Raw genomic sequence first — 23257 nt, 5'->3', positions numbered from 1 at the left:
GCAAACTTAACACTCCTCAAATGACTTTACAGGTCACGGAAATTCATTTTTTCCAAATGTTTCTTTTCAACATGCAATGAAGATAATTTCCTGTCATGCTCCCTTCCCCTCCCCACTCTCTCCCTACACACACACACACACGCACGCACACAAACACACACACATTCTTTCTCAAGAGAGGAGACTAAATTTCCAGATTAGTCAGTGTTCCATGTGCCAAATTGACTTATTTGACATCTTGCATATCATCTGATTCCCAGGAAACCATGCGGCATACCACTTCAAAGCTCTGGTTTTCTAAAAGCCAAGACCATGCCTGACAGTAGGGCTGGAAAGACATAGCAGATTCATAGACTCGATTCAAAACCAGGAGGGGCAGGAAGACACCACTTTCTAGAATAAGGAGTGAAGAGTATCACGATCAGAGCTGATTTCTGTTTGTTGTAAAACTATCTGTAATAAGGAATAAATGTGAACATCTGTACTTAGGGTAGAGCTATACAGATAGAATACCACACAAGCAACGTAAGAGATACATGATTTAGTGGCCAAATATAAGATATTTTTTACTAGAGTCAACTGAAAACTTACAATGTCATATGACAGCAAACAAAAAAACCCCAAAACGGGTATTGTGATTGGAGGATGCATTAACAGAAACATAGTAACCGAGTGAGGGAGGTGATGGGGCCGTCACCTGGACTGACGAGGACACACTTAGGAACACCAAGTTCCCATCTGGCACCAGATCTAAGAGAACATCCACACGCTGCCGTGAGCATAAAAGCAGTGACCTAGACCCAGTGAAAGCCTCACATGACAGGGGTAGATTTTGGCAGGGCAGTGGTCAGTCCTTCTTCCTGAATTTCTGCTGACTTCAAAAAAACACAGCCCAAGCAAAGAGCACAGGCTGGCTCTGCAAATGCAGCCTCCGAGCGAGGGCTGCAGCTCCTGGCCCTTTCTATACATGGAGATTCGGGTTCGCCACGGCCAGGGTCTAGAAACACTTCTTGAGCCAATGCTCTGGTCTGTAGGAGTCACTTTCATTCCTTAAAATGCAACTAAGTCAGTCTGGAAGGGAATTTTGTTAAGCTATTACTCGAGTCATCCCTGGGATGAGTTAGTCCATCAGATGAGCTAACTCTCACCAGAAAAAACAAAACAGGGCCACCTTAAAGGGCTGGGGACAGTGTGAGATGGGCGGTGTGGGGAGGGGTGGCATCTGGGGCTTGAATTCTAAGGTGGGCAGGCCCAGGTGAGGGGCTGCGGGTGGAAGGAGGTGGGCGGAGGTGGGATGAAAAGGCCCCTCTCCAGCCAGGGGAAGCCTGAGATTGCCAGGCACCCCCCCCCGGGGGGGGGGATGGCCAGGAGGGAGGTGGGGTGCTCAATGGGGGTGGGGTGGACGTCTCGTCTCAAAAAAGCCCTCAGAGTAGCTTTCCTACTTGTGGGTCTCTCCTTTGCTTTGTTACAAGGAAATCACCACTCCCCCCGGTCTGAGGGCCTCAGTATCTTCATGGATGATTTAGATGAACTCCATTGTGGAACATATTTTTCCAGAAAATATTTAAGACAGACATCCCTCATTTACCTGAAATCCAAGTGCCTCTGGGGGTGCTATTGAGGCGGGAAGGCCCATAAAAAAACCTGGCAGGGCCCCCAAGCAGGGCCACTACTCTCTTGCCAGCACCATCCGGTTCCCTGGCCCAGAGGCTCTGTCTCACTTTTTGCCTCTGAAACGGCTTACCTACCCCTAAAATTCTATTGGTTCCCTGAGCTCACTTCTGATTGGTTATTTCCTTCACTCCTGATTGGTTATTACTCTCACTTCTGATTGGTCCACTTCCCTAACTTCTGATTGGTCCATTTGTAGTACTTCATTTGCATGGAGCTCACTCCTGATTGGTTATTTCTCTCACTCCTGATTGGTCTATTTCTACACAGCTTGTTCCTGGTTGGTTAACTTCTGTTATACTTTATTTGCATGTGATGTTGCAAAGTGTAAAATTGGCAGCCTAAAAAGGCCTATGTAAACCTACAGGTGGGGGTCCAGAGCTTGGAGTGCTAAATCCTCTTGGTCTGCTGGCGTAATAAACCTGAGTCCTGATTGGTCTCTTGCCCAGATCCAGGTTGCTGTCACAACTGAGCTGTAATACTGAGCTGTAACACATTTTTCCACAACACTATTTGAGTTTCTGGGTGTTTCTGGGCCAGTCTGGACCAGTGTTCCTCCCTACAGCCTTCAAGGTGAATGGTGGTGCCTTGGGGAGGGGTGAGGGAGCGAGGAGGAAGAAGCACTCCCTGACTTGTCTGCCTGGTGGCCTCCACCTCGGTGCCCTGCCTCCTACCCCAGGCTAGGGCAGGGTTCAAGCGAGATGTACATGGAACCGCTTTCAGGAGCTGGGAGTGGCTGTTCTTGGCCCCACTGCCCTGGAGAGAAGTGGGGTTCATCCTGAGCCTCAGAAGGAGTGGGCTCTGGCACTGTTGGAGAGCTTTCCCGCCCTGAGCCTTATGGGGAAGGACAGCACCTCTAGAAGTATAAGTGAACTAAAAAATGTCCTTTTTGTCCCCCAGTGGCCTCCTTTTGGACACCAATTGCATGCTGGCCTCAGACATTCTCCAGGGCATTCAAGAGCCTGGGGAGTCGGGGGTGGGGGGCAGAAGGTTTAGGGGAGGGGACTGGCGAAATGGAGAGAAAATGGTCCCACCTGCATTTGCGATAATGTGTGTGCAGTGGAGAGAGAGGAAACTTCCATCTGGTAATAACTTCTGACAGATAAAAAGCCTTTGCCCACATGTAGGTCACTTTGGGATGCCGAGATTTGATGGGAGTCGAAATCTGGTGTGAGTGTGTGAACTTGTTACCTTGCAGGGCTAGAAATAAAACTCAGCTGGCAGGAGTTTAGATTTCAGTGGCTCCTTGGGCAGGGAGGGCACTAGAGCCCTCGGGGGAGCGTGATGGCAAAGGTGTCGCCTCCACGCAGTCACAAGGCCTGTCGGGAAGGGCCCTTTCCTGCGTCTCTAGCACACGGCAGGGGTGCTCTTCTGGGGCCCAGGCTCTTCAGGGTTTGAGCCCCAGACACAAGTGGAAGGAAAGACAGTGGGCAAATCTAGCAACAAAGTGAGCAGCTGGGAGAAATCTAATTTTGACAGTGGACACTATCGATGAGATAAATACAGCAGTGGGAACTGTGTCCAGAGGACAGATAGAAGCCAAAGAGCTGCCTAGAGGTCTGAGCATTTGCAGACGCAGGCATTACAATAAGCCCCATCCGACTGGGAGGCAAGAGCATCCTCCCAGCGACAGACCAGTTAAGTCCCCTCCATCCCTCCCCTCCCACCCCTCTCTCCCCTCCCCGGAAGCTGCCCTAGGGCTCAGGCAGGAGCTGATTAAATTCCCAACTGTCTGTTCAGACTTGAAAAAGCTCAAGGACAAAGCATCACCAAGACCTTTATTTAACTCAATTTTATGATATTAAAATTTTATTTTCCAAATTATAATTTGCTTTGAATAGCAGTCAGATTACTGTGCATCCTCTAAGCCTATCCCGTTCCCCAGGGAGGTGGGTAGATGTAGTGGGGGTGGGACTAGGGCCTGAGGCCCACAGTGGGTGGAGCTCCCATGGGCCAAGAGGCAGTATGGGCCTCCACGTGAGATTCTGGTGTGAACAGCCCTCTGCTGTGCCATCCGTCAGGTGTTCTGCACGCCACGGGGATGGGGAGCCGTTCAACTATGAAGAACCAAGCAGAACTCACCTTGCTCTGAGCTAGCTGTATAACCATGGGTGAGCCTGTGTCTCAGGTCCCTTCTGCAAATAAAAAGGTTTCAATGGCTTCCAAAATCCTCTCCAGCTCTTATCATCTCTAGTACTCCCTCCTCCAAACCTTCAGCTTGACACATCCCCTCAGGATATATAAGGAAAGCTGTTTTCCTTGGGGACGGTTCCCCTCCAGATGCCTCTCTTGCCACAGCCTCTACCCTCTCTGCTTTACAGGAGAGCGGAGAATCCGACCTGAAAGATGCATACAGTAACTCCTCAGTATCCACAGGGTTTGGCCCCAGGATCCCCGTGGATACCAAAATCGGAGGATGCTCAAGTCCCTTACATAAAAAGGTGTAGTACAGTAGGCCCTCCATATCTAGGGGTTCAACCAACTGAGGATGGAAATCCATCCACATGGTGGGCCAACTGTATGCACCAGAAAACTGGCTCTTGGCTGCTGCTTCTTGGAAGCCGGGTGCTTACAGAAGACATGGCTCTGCTCCCTGCCCCAGGGTAAAAGGAACCAGGATCCTGCCCAGTGGGGTGAGGCTTATGGTTTCCTGCGCTGGGTGAGGAAGTGTGCCTCCATCCTGGGGTTCACAGAGCATCCAGTGTAACTGTCCCCCACATTCTCCGAGTAGGTTATACGGTAATACTGTAACAGATAGGAACAAATCTGAGTCTATATATTAGATCTGTTCATTTGGCTCTAACCCTGTGCTCTGTTTCCTGTGCTTAGTCATGCTGGGTTTTGCATCTTTTGTAAAAGAATGTTGCCTGTAGCCTGAAATACACAGGGTAGCCAGCCCATTCTCAAGACTCTGACCTATAAGAGTATAACACTTTTCCATTCATACAGAGATAAAAAGTTGCGGAACAAAGAATAACATTTATCATGTGGGAGGTTTACAGGAACATCATGACCTGACCTACCTGGACAGCTGCAAGAACAGAGGATTTTGACACCAAGAAGTTTGCAACAACCAGCCACACCCTCTTCCCTTTTCAGTATAAAAGGAGCCTGAATTCTGACTTGGTAAGATGGTTCTCCAGGATATTAATCTGACATCTTCTCAGTCTGCTGGGTTTCCAAATAATGTCATTATTCCTTGCCCCAACACCCAAGTTTCCTGATCTATTGGTCTGTCGTGCGGCAGGTGAAACAAGTTTGGATCTGGTAACAATACAGGTGATATTTTGACCTTCATACCTACTTCCACGCCTCCATCTTTCCCTCTCTCATTGGTTCCAAATCCAGCTGGGAATCAGGGGTGTTATAAACGAACTCTTTGAAACCCCAGCAACCATCCTTGAGTTCACAGTGTGAGGGCGAGCCTAGCGCCCAGACTGAAACATCGCCAACTTTCTCTTTTGGCGAAGATTTTGGGACTCTGCAAGGCTCCGCTGTAGTTTGCGAGCCATCTGGAACCTGTGGGAGCTTGGTTCAAGTCGTTCTCAAGGAGACCTGGTGCTGGCAGCAGCCCGCAGTGTCTGTCAGACAGTTTCCTCAGCCAAGTGGAAGCCGGGGCCACAAACGGCACGCCAAAGTAGCTCGGGCTGAACCGTGTCTAGCCGGACTCAGAGCCAAGAGTCCCTTCACTTAAATAATTCACAGGCTGCCTCTGGGTACGTAAACACGGCCCTGGCTAATGGGGGCTGACAGGTGATTTCATGCATCATTTAACTCTTTGCATTGTTGAGGAATGCAACAGAGATTAGATAATCAGAATAATTTCACATTTGCAAACAGCTTTTTTCTCTTAGGAGGAAAATAATGCAAACACAAACAGTAAAAATAGCATTCATCAGGACAGCCCATGGGGAAGAACAAAACTGGGCATTTGTGACAATGATGAATTGGACGCCCTTCCCCGATCTCTCTCTTCTGCCATGGGTGGGGTGGTGGAGGGGGGTGGTGAGTAGCCTTAAAGAGACGTTCTCAAGGCCAGTGGGAGGTACGGCTTGTGCTCTGCTTCAAAGAGAGTGCAGGAAGCACTGAAAGAAAAGGAGGGAGAAAGAGAGTAAAAAAAGAGACAGAGGGAGAACAAGAACAAAGTACAGGGCCGACCATCCTTGACCTTGGAGCCTTGGTCTACAAGGAAACTTGAAGCCCCAGGTCAGGCAGCCCTTGGTGGACACCAAGTGGAAATGCAGCCCTGTAGGCTGTCCTTCCAGACAAGTGTCTCAAGTGATGATTTGATGATATCTAACCTCCTCTAGTAACAACTTTGCGGGGCAGGCCCATCTTGTCAAGCAGAGGACATCAACAGACCCCCTCAAGAATATATGGTCTGTTGGCCTTGTGCATAGTCCTCCATGGCAAATGGTATCTCAGTGCCTGGTCACTTCTCTGAGAAGCTGCTACCCCCACTAAGGAAAGTCTTCAAACTCCATGGGCAAACAGCTCAGTCCCCTTGATCAACAGGGCGGCATTCAGCCTGGTGGTGGTTTCTCGCAGTAAACCAGTGCAGATGCACGGGACAGGTGGGCCTGTAGCCCCTCCTCCAGTCTTCCTGATCTTCGCTTCTGGCCAGGCGGCCTCCACACAGTGTCCAGCAGAATTCTGGGCCTGTTGGCTGCCCCAAATCATGTTCCTCTCCAGATTGACCCTCCAGATGATCTCAGCTGAAAGCCTTTGCTGGCCTGGGCCAGCAGCCTATCTCCATCCCCTATGATAAATTGATTAATCGGGGGGCAGGGGCAGCCCCACTCCAGGGCCAACCACTGGGCCTTGGAAACCGTGCAGACTGATGGAAACTTGAATGTTGTCTGGCAAGACAGGACACACCAAAAGAGTTTATATGCCATCTCAGAAGGAAAAATCCTTGCAAGTGTTCAAAGCCGAGATGGAACCCCTGTCACCCCACCTGGCCAGGAGCCTCTAGGTCCCATGCACGCCTGCTGTGAGGTTTGGAATTCGTTCTGACAAGCATGCAATGTTAAGTTTAGATGTGGGCCCAGTGGATCTGAAATTAAATATCCTGTCATTAACATGGATTTCAAAATCCCATTTAGATGAGGCAAATGAAAAGTTAATGCCCCGGCAGATGAATCAAACTCAGAGAGAAATATGGCAAAAGCTTTGATTTTTCAACCTGCCAACCACCTCTCTGGCATGAGGGAGAGTATTTACCTCCTTGGGTACACTCTTTTACCCCGTTCATGAGTGCTGCTGGCCTGCGAGACTCACACGGGCTCTCAATCACTTCTGCGTTTACGCCGACCCCTTACAGAGGAGAATGCAGTGAGGTACGCTGAAATTACAGGTGTGCCAAGACAGAAGAGTGGTTCCTTCTGCAGAGCCACCCAACACCCACTGGCTATGTGCGTCACACACAGAGTGGGCATTTAATACATGCATTTAATGCATTTGTTGTCCAGACAAAGACTGGTAGCTGTGGGGAGAAGTGGACTGGAAGGTTTAAAACTGTCATCTGGGATCAGGATCCGGAAGGCAGAGCCTAGCATCGCTCCTAATTCTGGAGAAACATTTACACCTACAATGTCGGTCCTACACTAACACAGACTGTGCACCTGCTGTGTCTGGCACCGTGGAGAACAAAAATGTGTGTGATACCGTCAAGGTGTCTACACTTCACCACGCAGGAAGCAGTCTTTCCTCCACTTGGAAGTTTGATGTAATGGCCTCTGACCTCAGAAATCCTCATGTAGAGAAGGGCAGTAAGATGTACAGTCCGCAGTGGTCAGAGAAAGGCTGCCCCATGACATCCTCCCAGAGTAGTTCTTTATTTTTAGTTCTAGAGCAGTTCTTAAGACCCACTGAGGACACGCCTCCCTGTGCCCCTTCCTCCTCAGCTGGGCAGTCCCTCCTTCTTTGTACTACAAGCACCCTCTGCCCTCATGGTGGCCTCTCCCTGCCCCCAAGATCCCTCACCTAAATGTCCTGTTGGTCCTGTTCTTCCCTCAAAATGTTTCTGCACCGTGGGTTTTGCCAGTCCGCTAGTGATGCTTAAACAAACTTATCCTGGGCCTCCTAACACCAGGACCCTCCTCTTTTCCCAAAATGAAAAAGGTTGTGTGTTGCTAATTAGCTGATACTTGCCTTCCTTATAAAAGAATTCAGATAGGGACCATTTGGATATCTAATGCCAACTCAGGAGAGCAGCTGCTTGGGGGCTGCCCCTGTTTCCTGCGAATAAGCCCTCCCGGCGGGCAGGGCTGAGTCCGCAGGCGGGCTGCGTCGGCTGCCCGGAGTGTGCGGGGCCCCGGACACCTGGCCCAGGGCTGCGACTAGAGGTTTCAGTCAGTCCTCATCACGATTTCACCCCGTTACCATTAATGGCAGGAATAGCTCCGTAGAGCAATGTGTGTGTGTTTGTGTGTGTGTGTGTGTGTGTGTATGTGGGTTGTGTGCATGGGCATGTGCATGTGTGTATATGTTTGTATGTGTGCATGTATGTGTGTATGTGTCCATAAAAGGGAGAGAGTGAGCAGGAGGATTTTTCATTAAAACTTTCCACCACCTGAAATAACAAGTAAGTGCGTGTGAGTGTTGCATGTAGTTTACCTTTTTCTGAGTCAGGTGAGATTTGAATGTCTTGTGTGAGAGTAGAAAAGTTGAAAACATCTGTGCTTTTTGTGATTGCTTAAATTTCACCCCAGTTTTCGTCTTGTTCCCAGCAGCCCTTGGGCCTTCCTGAGCTCTCTGGTGGCTTCAGGCGTGCAGGACTGGTTCTCACCACGCTGGTTCCTCCTCCTCCCTAGCATTCTGTCTACAGTTAGTGCACGTGGCCACCCGTTCCCTGGGGATTACTCTGCTAGTCATGCTCACGCTCTTCACTTCATCTGCTGCCACTAAATGGCTTGGCGCTGTAGCTGTCTGAGTCATGGTCCATTTATTTGTAAGGATTTGGAAGGTAGGGACCATTTCTTGGTCCTCGCATATAGTAGCCATTTCATACTCTTCCAAAAATATTTGTTGAGTGCTAGGTGCCTTTCTAGACTGACTGACTTTATCCAGACAGCACCTCTCTGACGTGGTGGGTCCCATTTTAAAGTGATGCTGTGGAAAGGCAGAAAAGTAACAGAACGTGCCCAGGAATGAACAGCTGCTAAGCGGCAGCCAGGAGTGATAGAGGCATGGTTTGAACCCAGGTTTCTGAAATCCAAGGCCAGTGCATAATTGTGCCTGGGCGGCTTTAGTCCTTAAACCTCATTCTAGTTGTGCCAAGGACTGGTGAACACCTAGACTTGACTCTTGAAATAAAATTATTACATTACGGCAGGGAAAGAATGCCTGGTGATGTTTACTGCTCTCCCTCTTACTTAATTATGCCTAAGGAAGCCAGATGTTTAAGTCATTCGTGTATTGCAGAGAAAATTAAAAACACAGCAAAGCTCCATTATGCAGTTTATGAAAGTGTAATAGTTAGATGCACGTTTAATTCTCAGGGAAAAGAGGTGGAGAGCATTTATAAGCAATTACGTGTCATTGGCAGGCTCTGTGAAGGCTGCTCTCCCGTGATTATCTCACAGAGCTCTGATCACAACCTGGGACAGGGGATTATGGCCACTCCTGCTCCATAGAGAAGGGAAGAGGGTATGGTTTGCTCAAGGTCACAAAGCTGCAAATAGCAGACAGTAGGATTTGAATTAATTTAAATCCCAGTTAAATTTAAGTTTAAATTAATTGAAGTTGACTAACCTTTTGAATAGGTAACACATGTACAAAATACAAAATGTAACAGATAGAAAAGGGTCCTATGAAAAAGTAACTCTAAACCTATGGAATGGGAGAAAATATTTGCAAAAGATAAGACTGACAGGGGCTTAACTTCCAGAATATATAAACAGCTCATACAACTTAATAATAATAATAATAATAAAAACAACCCAATGAAAAACTGGCAGAAGACCTTTACAAGCAATTCTCCAATGAAGACATACAAATGGCCAATAGGTACATCACTAATTATCAGAGAAATGCAAAACAAAACTACAATGAGGTGTCACCTCACACCAGTCAGAATGGCCATCATTAAAAAGTCCATAAACAATAAATGCTGAAGAGGCTGTGGAGAAAAGGGAACCCTCCTACACCGCTGGTGGGAATGTAGTTTGGTACAGCCACTATGGAAAACAGTATGGAGATTCCTTAAAAAACTTAAGATAGACTTATCATATGATGCAGCAATCCCACTCCTGGGCATACATCTGGAGGGAACTCTAATTCGAAAAAATACATGCACTCCAATGTTCATAGCAGCATACCTACAATAGCCAAGACAGGAAAGCAACCTAAATGTCTATCGACAGATGACTGAATAAAGAAGTTGCGGTATATTTCTACAGTGGAAGGAATACTACTCAGCCATAAAAAAGAATAAAATAATGCCAGAAACATGGATGGACCTAGAGATCACCATTCTAAGTGAAATAAGCCAGAAAGAAAGAAAAATGCCACATGATATCACTCATATGTGGAATCTAAAAAAAAGGACAGTAATGAACTCATCTACAAAATGAAACAGACTTGCAGACTTAGTAAACAATCTTATGGTTACTGAGGGAAAGGAAGTGGGAAGGGATAAATTTGGGAGTTTGAGATTTGCAAATGTTAGCCACTGTATATAAAAATAAATTAAAAAAACCTCCACAAATTTCTTCTGCATAGCACAGGGAACTATATTCAATATCTTATAATAAACTTTAATGAAAAAGAATATGAAAATGAATATATGTATTATATGCATGACTGCAACACTGTGCTGTACACTAGAAATTGACACATTGTTACTGACTATACTTCAGTAATAAAAAAAGAATAAATTCCACTTGGGAATATAAAGTGGTATACTATATTGTGGAAAATAGTATGGAGGTTCCTCAAAAAAATCAAAATAGAACTACTATATGATCCAGCAATTCTACTCCTGGGTATATATCCAAAGAAAACAAAAACACTAATTCAAAAAGATATATGCACCCAAACATTCACAGCATCATTTATAGTAACCAAGATATGGAAGCAGCCTAAGTATCTATCAACAGATGAATGGATAAAGAAGATGTTGTATATATGTGTGGAATGTGTGTGTGTGTGTGTGTGTGTGTGTGTTTGTAGAAAAATATTACTCAGCCATAAAAAAGAGTGAACTTTTGCCATTTGCAACAACATAGGTGGACCTGAAGGATATTATGCTTAGTGAAGTAAGTCAGACAGAGAAAGACAAATACTATATATTTTCACTTATATGTGGAATCTAAAAAATTTAACAAACAAATGAGTATAACAAACAGAAACAGACCCATAGATACAGAGAACAAAATAGTGGTTACCGGTGGGGAGAAGGGTAGGGGAAGAGGCAAGATAGGAGAAAGGGATTAAGAGGTACAAACTAAGAGGTGTAATACAAATAAGATAGAAAGATATAACGTGCTGCACAGGGAACATAGCCAATGTTTTATAATAACTTTAAACAGTATAATCTATAAAAATTTTGATCACTATGTTATACACCTGAAACTAATAATATTGTAAATCTACTATTCTCCAATTTAAAAAATATCACTCTGTCACAGTCAGTTCTTTGTGAGACCTTGGGTTTGTCTGCTAATATTATAATTAGGACTTTTTTGCACTGATATTCATAAGCAACACTGGTCTTTAATTTTTTTTTTTGATCTCTCTTTATCAGGATATGATTGATGCATGGTAGCTTCTATTCTGCAAGAGAGAGTGTAAGTAATATTGGACCTGTCTTTTCCTTTGAGCTTTGGTGGAAGTAATCTGAAATATTCTGGGCCTGGTGCTTTCTTTGTAGATGTTTACTTTTTGTTCAGGTACTATATTTCTTCTGTGCTAATCAGTTTAGATTTTTTTCCCTCTCTATCAGGGGTCATGCTTGGGAATTTATCACATTTTTCTAGAAAATGATTTATTTGCATCCATCTTGGTTAGTTTACTAATGAGTTACTGCTTTTCCCCTGAAGTTTATTTGTTCTTTTTCCCCCTAATTTATTGTTTTCTGCTTTTGTCATTCATATCTTCCTTATATTTTCCTTAGGTTAATTTCATTTTTTCTGATTTTAGCTTCATGAGTGGAAGATAGTGGACTGAGTTCCTGTCTTTTTTGTTTATTAATTAAACTACTTATGCCTATGAATTTTCCTTTGAGCAACTGTCTTAGCTGATCCTTTATAACCACATGGATAATGTGGTTATAATCATTATCATTAATTTTAAATATTGTGTAATTTCAGATTAATTATTTTTTTTAATTCAGAGTGATTAGAGAATAATATTTGGGAAATTATTTGGGTAAATTATTTGTGGTCTAAAGTACAGTCAGTTTAGGGGAATGTTCTATGGATATGTGAAAAATGATGAGGTATTCTCAGTTTTTAGGGATAGTTTGATATATAAACATTGCTAATTACGTTATTTAGGCCACTCATAACATTACTTTCTTTTTTTTAACACTTTTTATTGATTTATAATCATTTTACAATGTTGTTTCAAATTCCAGTGTTCAGCACAATTTTTCAGTCATTCATGGACATATACACACTCATTGTCACATTTTTTTCTCTGTGAGTTATCATAACATTTTGTGTATATTTCCCTGTGCTATACAGTATAATGTTGTTTACCTATTCTACAATTTTGAAATCCCAGTCTATCCCTTCTCACCCTCCACCCCCCTGGCAACCACAAGTTAACATTACTTTCTTTTGGAACATTTTATTTGTTAAACCTATAACTAAAGTGTTCCTAATTTTGCTTGTATTTCCTGTAGTTTTGTTTAATAACTTTTCATGCTACATCAGTTGGTGCAGAAATGCTTACAACTGCTAGCACTTCCTTGTGGAATACACACTTTATCATACAAAGTATCTTCATTTTTTCTTGCTTAAGGCTTTTGGATCTAAATTCAACCTTGCTTTATGCTTAGAAAATGGCATTTCCTTTCCTTTTTGCTGGCATTTAATGATATCTCTTTGTTCATCCTCTATTTTCAAGTTTCTGAGTTACTTTCCTTTAGTTATATATCTGATATATGGCATATGGTTAAATTTTACTTAATTACTCAATCATGAGTTTAGCCTACTTATATTTATTGATATGACAGGTGTGTTTGTTCTTAATTCACAACATTTTGTGTGATGTTTTGTTTCTATTGCTTTTTTTAAAATATATAAATAGATTTTTTTAAAATCTTATGCTGTTCAGTCTATATTTCCTTTGTTTTGTTTTTGTGAGTGTTCCTTGTACTATCTGGGCAGGTTTGTGCTATGATTAATCCTTCTGGTGATCATCTTTATAACTAAACTTCATTTAATTATTTAATCTTGAGACATTGACATTTGATTTCCCACTATGAATAATAAAAACTGTTGTACACTTGGAACTTATATAATATTGTACACCAACTATACCTCAATGAAAAAAACTGTTCTCCATTTTTAATTCCTTCCATCACATGAATTTTTGTTTAAAATTTATACAGATATATATATAATGCATATGTAAGTATGTATATTTCATATATGTATATGTATAACTAAGTACATATATGTATAGTCTTACACTTTTTACTTGTATATTTATTTAGTATATTTCTACATTAATTACTTGATTTATCATGTTTAAATGAGATCCTTTGATTTTCACCTATAAATGATGGAAAAAAATCAACATATAGCACCTTCTGCCTGCTCTATCCTTGATATTATATTAATTATAATATCTACATATATTCAGAGCTTATAACATACCTTTTGTCTTCAACCAAAATTTCCATATTTATTTTAGACTGAATCCAAAAGCTAAATGGATTCATTGTTCACTTGAAAGTTCTTTTGCCAGATTTTCTCCATTCATCTCTTATTCAGCTAAAGTCTTTCCTTTAATAGTTCTTTTTTTAAAGGATGACTCATGGAAGCTAGCTTCTCTGAGTTCATAAATGTCAGACAAGTTTTATCTACCATCTTTATTTTGAATGACAGTTTGGCTGTGCATAAAATTCTCAGGCAACACACTTCTTTTTCTTTCATTGAGGACTTCACAGGCTTTATCTTTGCTATCTCTAAAACCTTAGGTTAGCCTGACTTTAAAAAAAATTTGGTCTTATGGAGGTTACTTGATATTCCTGCCGGATTGACCAAATGATTATTTCTTATCTCTAAAATTTATCAATACCCCTAAAATACAGTGTAAAGTTGATGGCTCTTTAGTAAATTTTCCTTCAGCATAGTTGACCCTTTCAATCTATAAATTGAAACTGTCTTTTTTTTTTAAAGTGTGGAATTACATCTCTGACATTTCTTTGTGTTGCATTTTTTTAGTTTTCTTCAAAGATATTTTATTATGTATCTGTAGGGTCTTCTTTGTCACTCAGATCTACCCTTTAATCTCTAATCCTTTTGTAGGGTTATTTCCATTTTATTCTATTCGCTTTGATAATCCTGTCCTTCCCATCCCCTGGTCTGTTTTCAGCGGTGTGTATTTTGCTTAGCGTTGCTGTCAAATCAACTTCATGTCAGTGATAATTTTCCTACGTCACTTCTTTGGGGGGGGCTACATCATTCATGTTTCCTTTCCCTTCTCATTTCACCACATCATCTCTGACCTCTTTATCTCTGTTTTGAATCCTTTGTTGGTTTCTTTAATTTGTTCGAGTTCATGGTCACATTATTTTTTTCATCTGTCTGTTACAACCACTAATAGTGAGTGCCCTCCACTTGCCATTTGTTTTTACAGTTCTTTTTCTCCTTTTCTATTGAAATGTCTTTGTTGTAGCATGTAGTATGATATATACATCCTGGGCTGGTTCCTTTTTTATTATTACTGTTCACTGAATGTGGAGAACACCTCTTAATTCCAGATACTTGAAAGAAGTTAAATGGGGTAGGAAGCAGAATGTTGCTGTGCCTTGGTAAAAACTACCCTGATTCACCACTAAATCTCATTACAAAGGTTTGTGTATTTGTGAATTATTTTAGCCATTGCTTCTTCTCAGCCAGCAGGCTACAGTAATGCCCTACCAATCTGTATAGTACAGCCGTGCATTTCCTCCTCAGCTTCACTCACTACTATGTGGTGTCAGGCAGGGTCTAAGGATGCTCCTGCTTCCAGCTTTGCCGTACTCTTGCCATTTTTCAAAGGGTTGTCGGCTTCATCCTTTGGGTGTGCTTACTCCAGAGTACCAATTTTGGAGATGTATTATCTGCTTGCTTTGTCAGAATCGACAGCCTGGTCCTGGTCATTTTCTCTTAGTTCTTCCAGAAATCCTGCTCCCTCGAATTTAGCCAGCCCTGTGTCACAGATTGTGGCTCATGGATACAGAATCTCCCCAGCTTCACTGAAAATGGAATTCACCCTTTCTACTCTTGTTTTCTGCTTTATGATTTTCAAGCGAAAAATGGGAAGAGCTTTCTTTCTGATAAAATCTTCACATTTAACAGGCACATGCTGTTTTTACTACTCTGAGGCATCTAGCAGACTCATGGTTCCTCTTTCCAGTCTAGCATTTGGAATTGCTATTTTACAGACCACCACAACACAGGGGACTGGAGTCAAAAGAAACCAAATCCAGTGTCGAACTTCGAGGCTGTAAGAGTGTCAGGAAGCAGCTGGCTAGAAAAATTAGGGAAAGTAGCTAAGATCTTTGATAATGGAAATAGAGAAAAGGGGCAGACATACACATTTTCTCCGTTCAAAGGCCCAAGGAAGCTTCTCTGGGATGAGAAGTCATTGACCTTTAAGAAAAATTGATTCAATTCTGAAAAGATACTAATGTTAGATTAAGTTTAAAAGAGACCATAACAGATGAATCCAGAGAGAGAAAATTAGAACACTTTTATCTTGATTGTTCTATATTTCGTAAATGTTCCCTCAATCTGTGAGCCTCAAATAATTCTATTATTATTATTAGCAACAATAATACCACCAATTGCATGCATATTATGTGCCCCAGACAGTGCTAAATGCCCCCCAAATTCCTATGGTGGGGCTCTTATTATCCTCAGTCATACATGAGAAACTGAGACTTAGTACATTTAACCAGCTGGCTCAAGGTCACGTAAACAGTAAGTCCTATGGCAGCACTAGATCCCAGGTCTACTGACGATTACATCCTGTACTGTAATCGCTGTTCGTCAACAGTCATCTAATTTACACTATCATTTGAGATGGAATTGCATTCTGTGACTCTATATGCCATCACCTTTTTCAGTTGTTTCTACTTTGAGAACAACATACACACTAGGAGCTACACTTTAAGAAATGCAGGCGTATTGATTTGGCTGTGGTGGGTGGGGAGGTGGGCAGGGAGACAGAACACCAATCAGTGGCCTCTTGAATACAATTAGAGATGATCGTTTTCCTTGTGTAACAAGGAACCTAATATCAGGCAATCTGGGGCTAGTACAACTGGCCATGAAATATCATCGAAGAAACTGGACTTCCTGCTAGACCAACTTGAACGGTGTAGCTTTCCTTCTCGCGGTCAGGAGTGGCTGATGGATGGTCTAGAGAATGAATCTTCTTTTCCTGAACAAAGGGCAAAAGGCAGAGAGGCTTTACCTACTGGGGGGAGGGAGGCTGTCCCAGGGAATTCTGCGTACACATCATCGGACAGAACTGTATCTACTGCTGGCTACCCCGAGCCCAGCCACATGGCCTCTGTGGAGGGAGTAGACAAGATAGAAGGGGCTGTTACAAGACTTAAGTGAGCCAGTCTGCTGGGTGCCCCACACTGCCTGGGAAGGACTGACTCTTTCGAAGAAGTAGAGGAAGAATTTTACTTCTTCCTACTTGTGATCTTGGACAATGAGCACAACCTCTCAGGGTCTTGGTTATTCACCAAGAGAAACAGAACTGAGAACTGTACACTACTGGCAGAGAATTCAATGACCTAATGCTTACAAAATTGCTTAACCCTGTACCTACCACATCAATGGCAATTCTTAAACATTACCACTAGGTTCAATAACATTCCAATCTGTCAAAGCTCTTAATTAACTTAGGAGTATCCAACACCCTGGCTAAAAGTAAAAGATTCCCCAGAAAAAAAAGATTTATTTTGTCAATACTGAATTACAATTCTCTCCAGGGCAGCTATTATTCAGTTCACCTGCAGATTTCATGATTTATTCAATGTTTCAACTACTGACTAAACATTCAGCAGGCGCTATACTTCCAATTTACTACCATGAACATTTAAAGAAAACACAACAAAAATTCCTCATACAATATTCCCCAGCTTAAAAATAAAAGGAAGCTTGTAATAACGTAATTTCAAGTATCTCCAACAGAAGCATATTTACATTTCCAGATTCTGTTATTTTTCTACCTTGGACTGAATTACTTAGCTTAGTTTCCCTGCTGTGGTAACTGTGTGTGGTGATTACAGTGAAGAAATTCCATGTTGGGTTTTGTTTCTAATCTCTCAAGTTGATATTTATGTATGTTTTTGACTCTGGTCTTGCTTTAGGAAAGTGAGTTTAGTAAGTTACTAAGGGCATCTAAATATGATCTTCATATGTAAATAGTTCCTACTGAAAAACAAGTTGGTTGTAATTTGAAGCAGGGTGAGAGGAGAGGCAGCTTAAGGCTGGGGGAGAACAGAGCCTAATGCAACATCTAGCACAATTTTGTTACATGTTTCCAAATGTGCTACAACCAGCTCCATGAAACTTCAAATGCACAGGATTTCTCATGGAAGGAATAAATTTTCTCTGTGCCACCTATCTCTGTTTTACATAACTTGGAGGAGTTTCTGAGGAGAGAGTAAATGTATTCCCTGTTTTTGAATTTCCATAATCTGGAGTGACTTCTGTCGGCTTGTTTCAGCAGGAAGTGGCCAAGTGGGATGGTGCTGAAGACATTTTTAAAAGAAGAGCAAAGTGGCAGAATGGTGATATCACTAAACTCAGGCTTAGAAGACTTGAGTTCAGTCTCTGTCCCTGCCACTTGCTATCTGTGTCACAGAGCCCACGCTGTTGTATGCTTCACCCAAGAGGTGTCTCAACACCCTTCTCTCTCACCTCCTATGTAAAGGCTGGAAAAGTAAACACCCTCTTTCTCAGCCTTTTATATAGTTAGGAACTTCCATGAGACATAGTTCTGGCCAATGAGACATACACAGAATTCTGCAAGCCAGGGGATGCCTGAGAAAGTTTAACTTTCAGAAGAAAAGGAAACAAGCTGGCTGATACTGCTCCTTCCCACATTTCTTCTTCTTTTGACCATGATGGTGATGCCTGGAGCCAAAGCAGCCATTTTGTGACCTTAACAGAAAGATCAAGAGAACAGCAGAAAGGAGCCATGATGTCTGTGAGCTGTTCAGGCCTTGAGGCAGTGGTCTTCTTCCAAGCCTCTTATTAGGAGAACCTCTCCCCTCCAAATACAGACACAGTAATTCAGATTTTCTGCTAGTTGGAGCCAAAATATTCCCAACTGATACAGTAACCAAGGAAGGTTATTTTATCCCCTCCTCCACAAAATGAAGATACAAGGAACATACCCAAACACACAGATACTTGTGAATTAGGAATAAAACAATGCATAACAAAATGCTTCATTAATTATAAAAGTTCACAGACAAGGGAATCAAGCCCCCAAAAATGTTTGGCTTTATTTCATGAAAATGGCTTAAAGTTGGGGAAGAAGTCTATGAAGTGATTTTACAATGAATCTACATCAATTGTACTTAGACATATAGTAGCAAAATGATATCTTTTGTGAAGTGCAGGCTTTTATTTTCTTCTAATACTTTCATTTTCCTTTTTCTTTGCCTCAGTTTATCTTCTCCATCCTTCCCTCTACTATATATATATATGTATATGTACACACTCCAGCCATTTATGCATCATGATGCTGTTCTCTATTTTCTTGGGCTGCCTTTGAAAGAGCCTGGGAAATATAGACACAGAGATAGGAGAGTTGTGTTGCTAAGCTATCTTTTCTCAGTCCTACCACTTGGTTCCTGATTTCAGGGGCAGAAAGGAAGAAGCAGCTAAATCATCAGAGGCAACCATCATAAGAGGCTTGTGAGAGAAATCACAGTAGGAGGTTTAAGAGTAAAACCAACTCTGCTAGGGATGTATAGTATGAAGGAAAGATGAGAGAAAAGGAGAGAGGGAAAGAAATCAAATGGTAGTGTCTACTGAGTGCCTATTAGGTGGCAGGCTGCCACTGTGCCAGGAACTGTGGCCAGAGCCAGCTTCATAGGTGTGACCTGCACAGTTGCCCAGGACCCCGGGCTCGGAAGGGCCTCAGGCTCGGTTAATGCTCTGCAGTAGCCATGTTGAAATTTGTTACAGTGTGTGACACAAGGGATCTTCCATTTTCAGGTTGTACTGGGCCCTGCAAATGAGGTCTCTGACTGCGGCCTAGATGCCCCTGTGAGGGAGATGGTATAATACCATCCCCAGAAGAAACTGAGGCCCAAGGTATTAAAGAAGGCTGCCTGAGGTCACAACTAGCAAGTCAGGGGCAGAGAGCTAGATTTCAGACTCAGGACCAAGGTCATTTCAGCCCCAACGTCGCACCTTGCTGATGCTGGATTCCCTTCAGTAGGAGAGCTAAACTCTGGCAAATGTCTGGAAAGCAGAAATGTGAGGTTTCAAAAGAGCAATCTCTCCAAAGCCAAAGAATATTAGCATTAAAGTGATGAATATTAGCACTGAAATGAGGCCAGTTAGGTTCCTTGGCTCCACGTGGGAGAAAGTTATAGAAGGGATTCGGGGGTCACACCCCCACCGCTTAACCTTCCAATTGCCATCTATAGGGTGACATTGTGACACTCACGTGCCAGAGTCTCTTCTAAGCTCTTTGACATTCAATCCTCATAGTTGCCTTTTTGTAGTAGGAATGTAACTCATTACCCCACTGACACACGAGGAAATGCCATCTGAACATTTTAGAGTTTCGCAAACATTTTCGCATTGTGATTTTACTTCGCCCACACTACCATGCTATAGGTCAACGGGGGCAGGGATTACTGGGTCATTTGACAAACGAAGAAATTAATTTCCAGAAGGATTCAGACCTTTGCATAAAGAAACACATGAAGTTAGCCGGCAGAGCTAAAACCAGAGCCTGGCCCTTTCACCTGAGATGGATGCTTCCTCCAGTAAAACCCCCCAAAAGATGAAAAGACAAAACAAATAAAAAACACAGATGCTTAGCTGGCCACTTGATCGCTTTCTTCACAAATGTTTCTCGGCAAAATGATGAGTGGTAATGGAACCGAATGAGGATTTATCCCAGAGTTTTCCACGGGTGCGTTTATCTCAAAGCTGTGGATATTTGCCAGAGAAAATTAGGGCTGAATACCAAGAAAATATTTACCAGCCAAATAAAGCAACCCTATACACTTGTGTGGGAGCATAAGACTGAGCAGAGAGTGCCCCGTCCCGGGCAGAAACCCTGCAGGAGTCATCCTTGTGCACAGGCAAGTGAACCCAGCGACTCCAGGCTGCCCCAGGAGCTGCTGTCCTTACATGGGCATCACATGGTCCCCAAGAACACTTGCTTCTTTTTTCAATTACTAGAAATCCTAGGGCTGGAGATTTCTGCTGCCAAAGGAAAACGAAGAAATCGATCTTGACCCTTGTCGTCTTTTGATTTACCAAGGGAACCGGGAGCAGAACTCTTCGCAATTTCCTACTGCCTGGCTGAAGGTCATTCTTGCTTTTCTCATCAGCAGTGATGACTTCCATCACGGCAGTTCTACAACCAAACTACAATTCTGTATGCAAATGAGCTGTGTATATCAACGATTGTAATAAAACCCAACAGTGGTCCTTTTGGAGGGACAATGAAAGAAGCACTTGGAAGATACGGCACATTCCAGAGATGCTTTTCATCATCTTCATTAGAAACAAAGAGGAAGAGGAAAGAGACAAACCACACGAACAATACTAGGGAAATTGTCAGATTGCCAAGAAGTGTCTCTCCTGGGCTTGGCTATAATACATTTATGCTAGATTCGTTTGAGTGAGAAAAATGGAACAGCTGCAATCATGTTTTCTCTTTTATTTTTTTAAAGCTCTCTTGACCTTCCGTAGCAGTATTATCCCACTTTGATGTGAGTGCATTAAACATTAACAATCTTACCATGTTAGTCTCCCAGACCAAATCTTATTAGCATTTAGTTCTGACATTGGTTCTTGCTGGTGAATTATTTAAAAAATGTAAGAGTCTGAGGTTGTGTGATAAAAATCACATAGCCACATAATAGAGATTATTAAAGGCCTTTGAAGAGTGAAATAGGCAAGACCAGTATTACATGAAGCTCTTAGTCTCTGTTTTGCTTTCATTAAAATAGTTTGTGGAGCAAAGAACTGTTCCTTTTGTGATATGCTCCTGAGCAAGGCTCTAAAAGCTTTAAATGCACGGTGCCTTGAAGGCAATTAGGGCTAAAAAGACGATCTTCTCACACTCCTTAGCTAGAGTGAGCACACAGATCACTCCCTTACTTTCTAGAATAATTCTAAATCAAGTTTGCTAGACACCTGGGACACAGCAGGGTCCCGTTTTCCTTATTCTATCAAGAATAACACCTGTTTTACCTTCTGGGAACTGGGAAGTAGACATATGGTTGTCTTTTCCTAAAATTACCCTGGTCCCTACAAATTCTGAATTCTCAAAAAGAAAGCCTGACCATGGTGAGATAAGCCAGTCAGAGTAGTCCCTGAGAGGGTGTGGTTCTAACACTCTCTAAAGCAGCAGCTGGTGTCTTGCGAGGCCTCAGGGGAGGCAAGCTGCGGATGTCAGGATGGAGCTCAGTGTGTGTAAGCTATGCATACAGATGTGAAGGTGGACAGGTCCAGTGGGAGGCCGGGCTCCAGCCTTCTCTGCAGAATCCTCACGCAGAGAATCTACTGCAGAAATGGTACCCCATGGAAATGATCCTCCCAATGCTTATCGTTAAAACATGGTTGAATAAAAAAGGGGAAAACAGAGAATCAGTTTCTTTCCCTCCAAAGTTTGTCCCCATAACTAAGCTAGCAATACACATTAGCCTCCTTTATCTTGACCAAATAGAAAGTAAAGAAACTCCTTCTAAGGGGTGGGCAGCTGATGTGTTGGAATAAAGATCAAGAGCCTAGGAACTGGCTCACTCCAGAAAGACAAAGCTCAGAATTTTATCCCCAGGCGACCGGTCTCTGAAAATGAACAGTTTAACCTTTTGCTTCCTAGAGAACTGACAAGACAAGCAAGCCCTCCCGGGTACCGGCCACCGCCGCCGCCGCTGTCATATCTCCAGTGCCAGGCGTCCTCTCTGGCAGCAGGAAGAGGAAGGAGCCCGGGCAGCCTTGGAGCAGCAGCCCTGGCCCCCGGCAGATCCTGCACCTGTCCCTGCTCAGCGGTGCACAAGGGCTTCGGGAACCCTGGGGTGGACGAGTTGCCAAAGGGTCATCAATAATGGATGGCCGACAGGCGTGACAAGCCGATAGAGCGGACAGGCGGGGGAGGCAGGGGTGTCAGGAGCTGTCCGACACAGGCAGCTGTGCATCCACAATACTCAATCTACACCAACGTCGGGGGAAAGGAAGAGAGGAAGGCATGACTTGCCTGAAAATAAAGGTTGGGACAAACTAATAGTCACATAGCCAGAATATATCTCCAATCACAAAGCTATTCTCTGAGTTAAATACTGTTCATCTGATTTTGGCAGTCACAGAAATGACAATACAGGTGACTCATCATCGTGGGCTCTCTCCTCCACAGTCTCTGACCAGAGATTCGAGGGACCAGTCTGCCACCATCATCACCAGTGATTTTCTTTCCTGAGCAGGAAAGAACCTCTTCACCAGCGCATACAGCTTAAAAGGATTTGCTGCTGCTTTGGTGCATGTGTTCTTTTGAATGCATGAATTAATAATAAGACTGTATTTATCAAGTAAGCAACCTAAAGTTCACGATATCACAGGAGGACCAGGTTAATGGAACTTTTCTAAACCAAGTGACAAGCTGCCAACTTCAATCATATTGAAATACTGGAAGAGCCTACAGTGAACGTGAGGTCCTTATATTGAGACACAAGTGTGTTCATTCATTCACTATCCATGTAGCTGTTCATTCATTGAACAGACATTTATTAAGATTCAGATGTGTGCCAGCCGGTGTGCTAGGTTCTAGCGGCCAAGTCATGGTTCCTGGACTTGACACGCTTTCTTCTTATTTTACTTATAACCTGAGGAATCAGGAAATGCAGGCTCCAACATCCCCTTCTCTGCAACCATCCTCACTCAGGCTCTGAGGACGCTGGGAGGCAGGTGCTGGCAGGCTGGTGACAGGTCCCCCCAGACAGCTCCAGCTCTGCATTCAGCCTTTTCATGTAGCCTTACAAAGGATGCGTGACTAGATCTCTGGTGTGAGGGGATGGGGAGTGAGAGTGAACATATAATACAAAACATGGAGAAGCTAAAAATAGGAATTTAAAATCAAAAAGACATTCCACACCAGATAAAACCAATTACATGTTACAAAGGAACCAAACACTGATACTAAGGTCACTCAC

General features: G+C 43.1%; 1 protein-coding gene across 7 annotated transcripts in view; it reads right to left on the bottom strand.

Moving 5' to 3' along the window:
- RGS6 (regulator of G protein signaling 6) overlaps nucleotides 1–23257 on the bottom strand; it is a 498121-nt gene that overhangs the window by 162155 nt on the left and 312709 nt on the right. The window contains exon 1 of one of the 7 annotated variants that reach the window (XM_072963357.1): nucleotides 1589–1756. The exons of the other annotated variants lie outside the window; for them this stretch is intronic. Within the exon in view, the coding sequence (XP_072819458.1) occupies nucleotides 1589–1636 (48 nt within the window). The 5' untranslated portion in view covers nucleotides 1637–1756. Of the gene's footprint in view, nucleotides 1–1588; nucleotides 1757–23257 lie in introns of those variants that run through there. 7 annotated transcript variants of the gene reach the window in all.

Source organism: Vicugna pacos, chromosome 6, assembly GCF_048564905.1.
Source record: "Vicugna pacos chromosome 6, VicPac4, whole genome shotgun sequence".
NCBI classification, from domain to species: domain Eukaryota; kingdom Metazoa; phylum Chordata; class Mammalia; order Artiodactyla; family Camelidae; genus Vicugna; species Vicugna pacos.
Note: the sequence above shows the minus strand (reverse complement) of the source record. Positions and strands in the feature narration are given on the sequence as shown.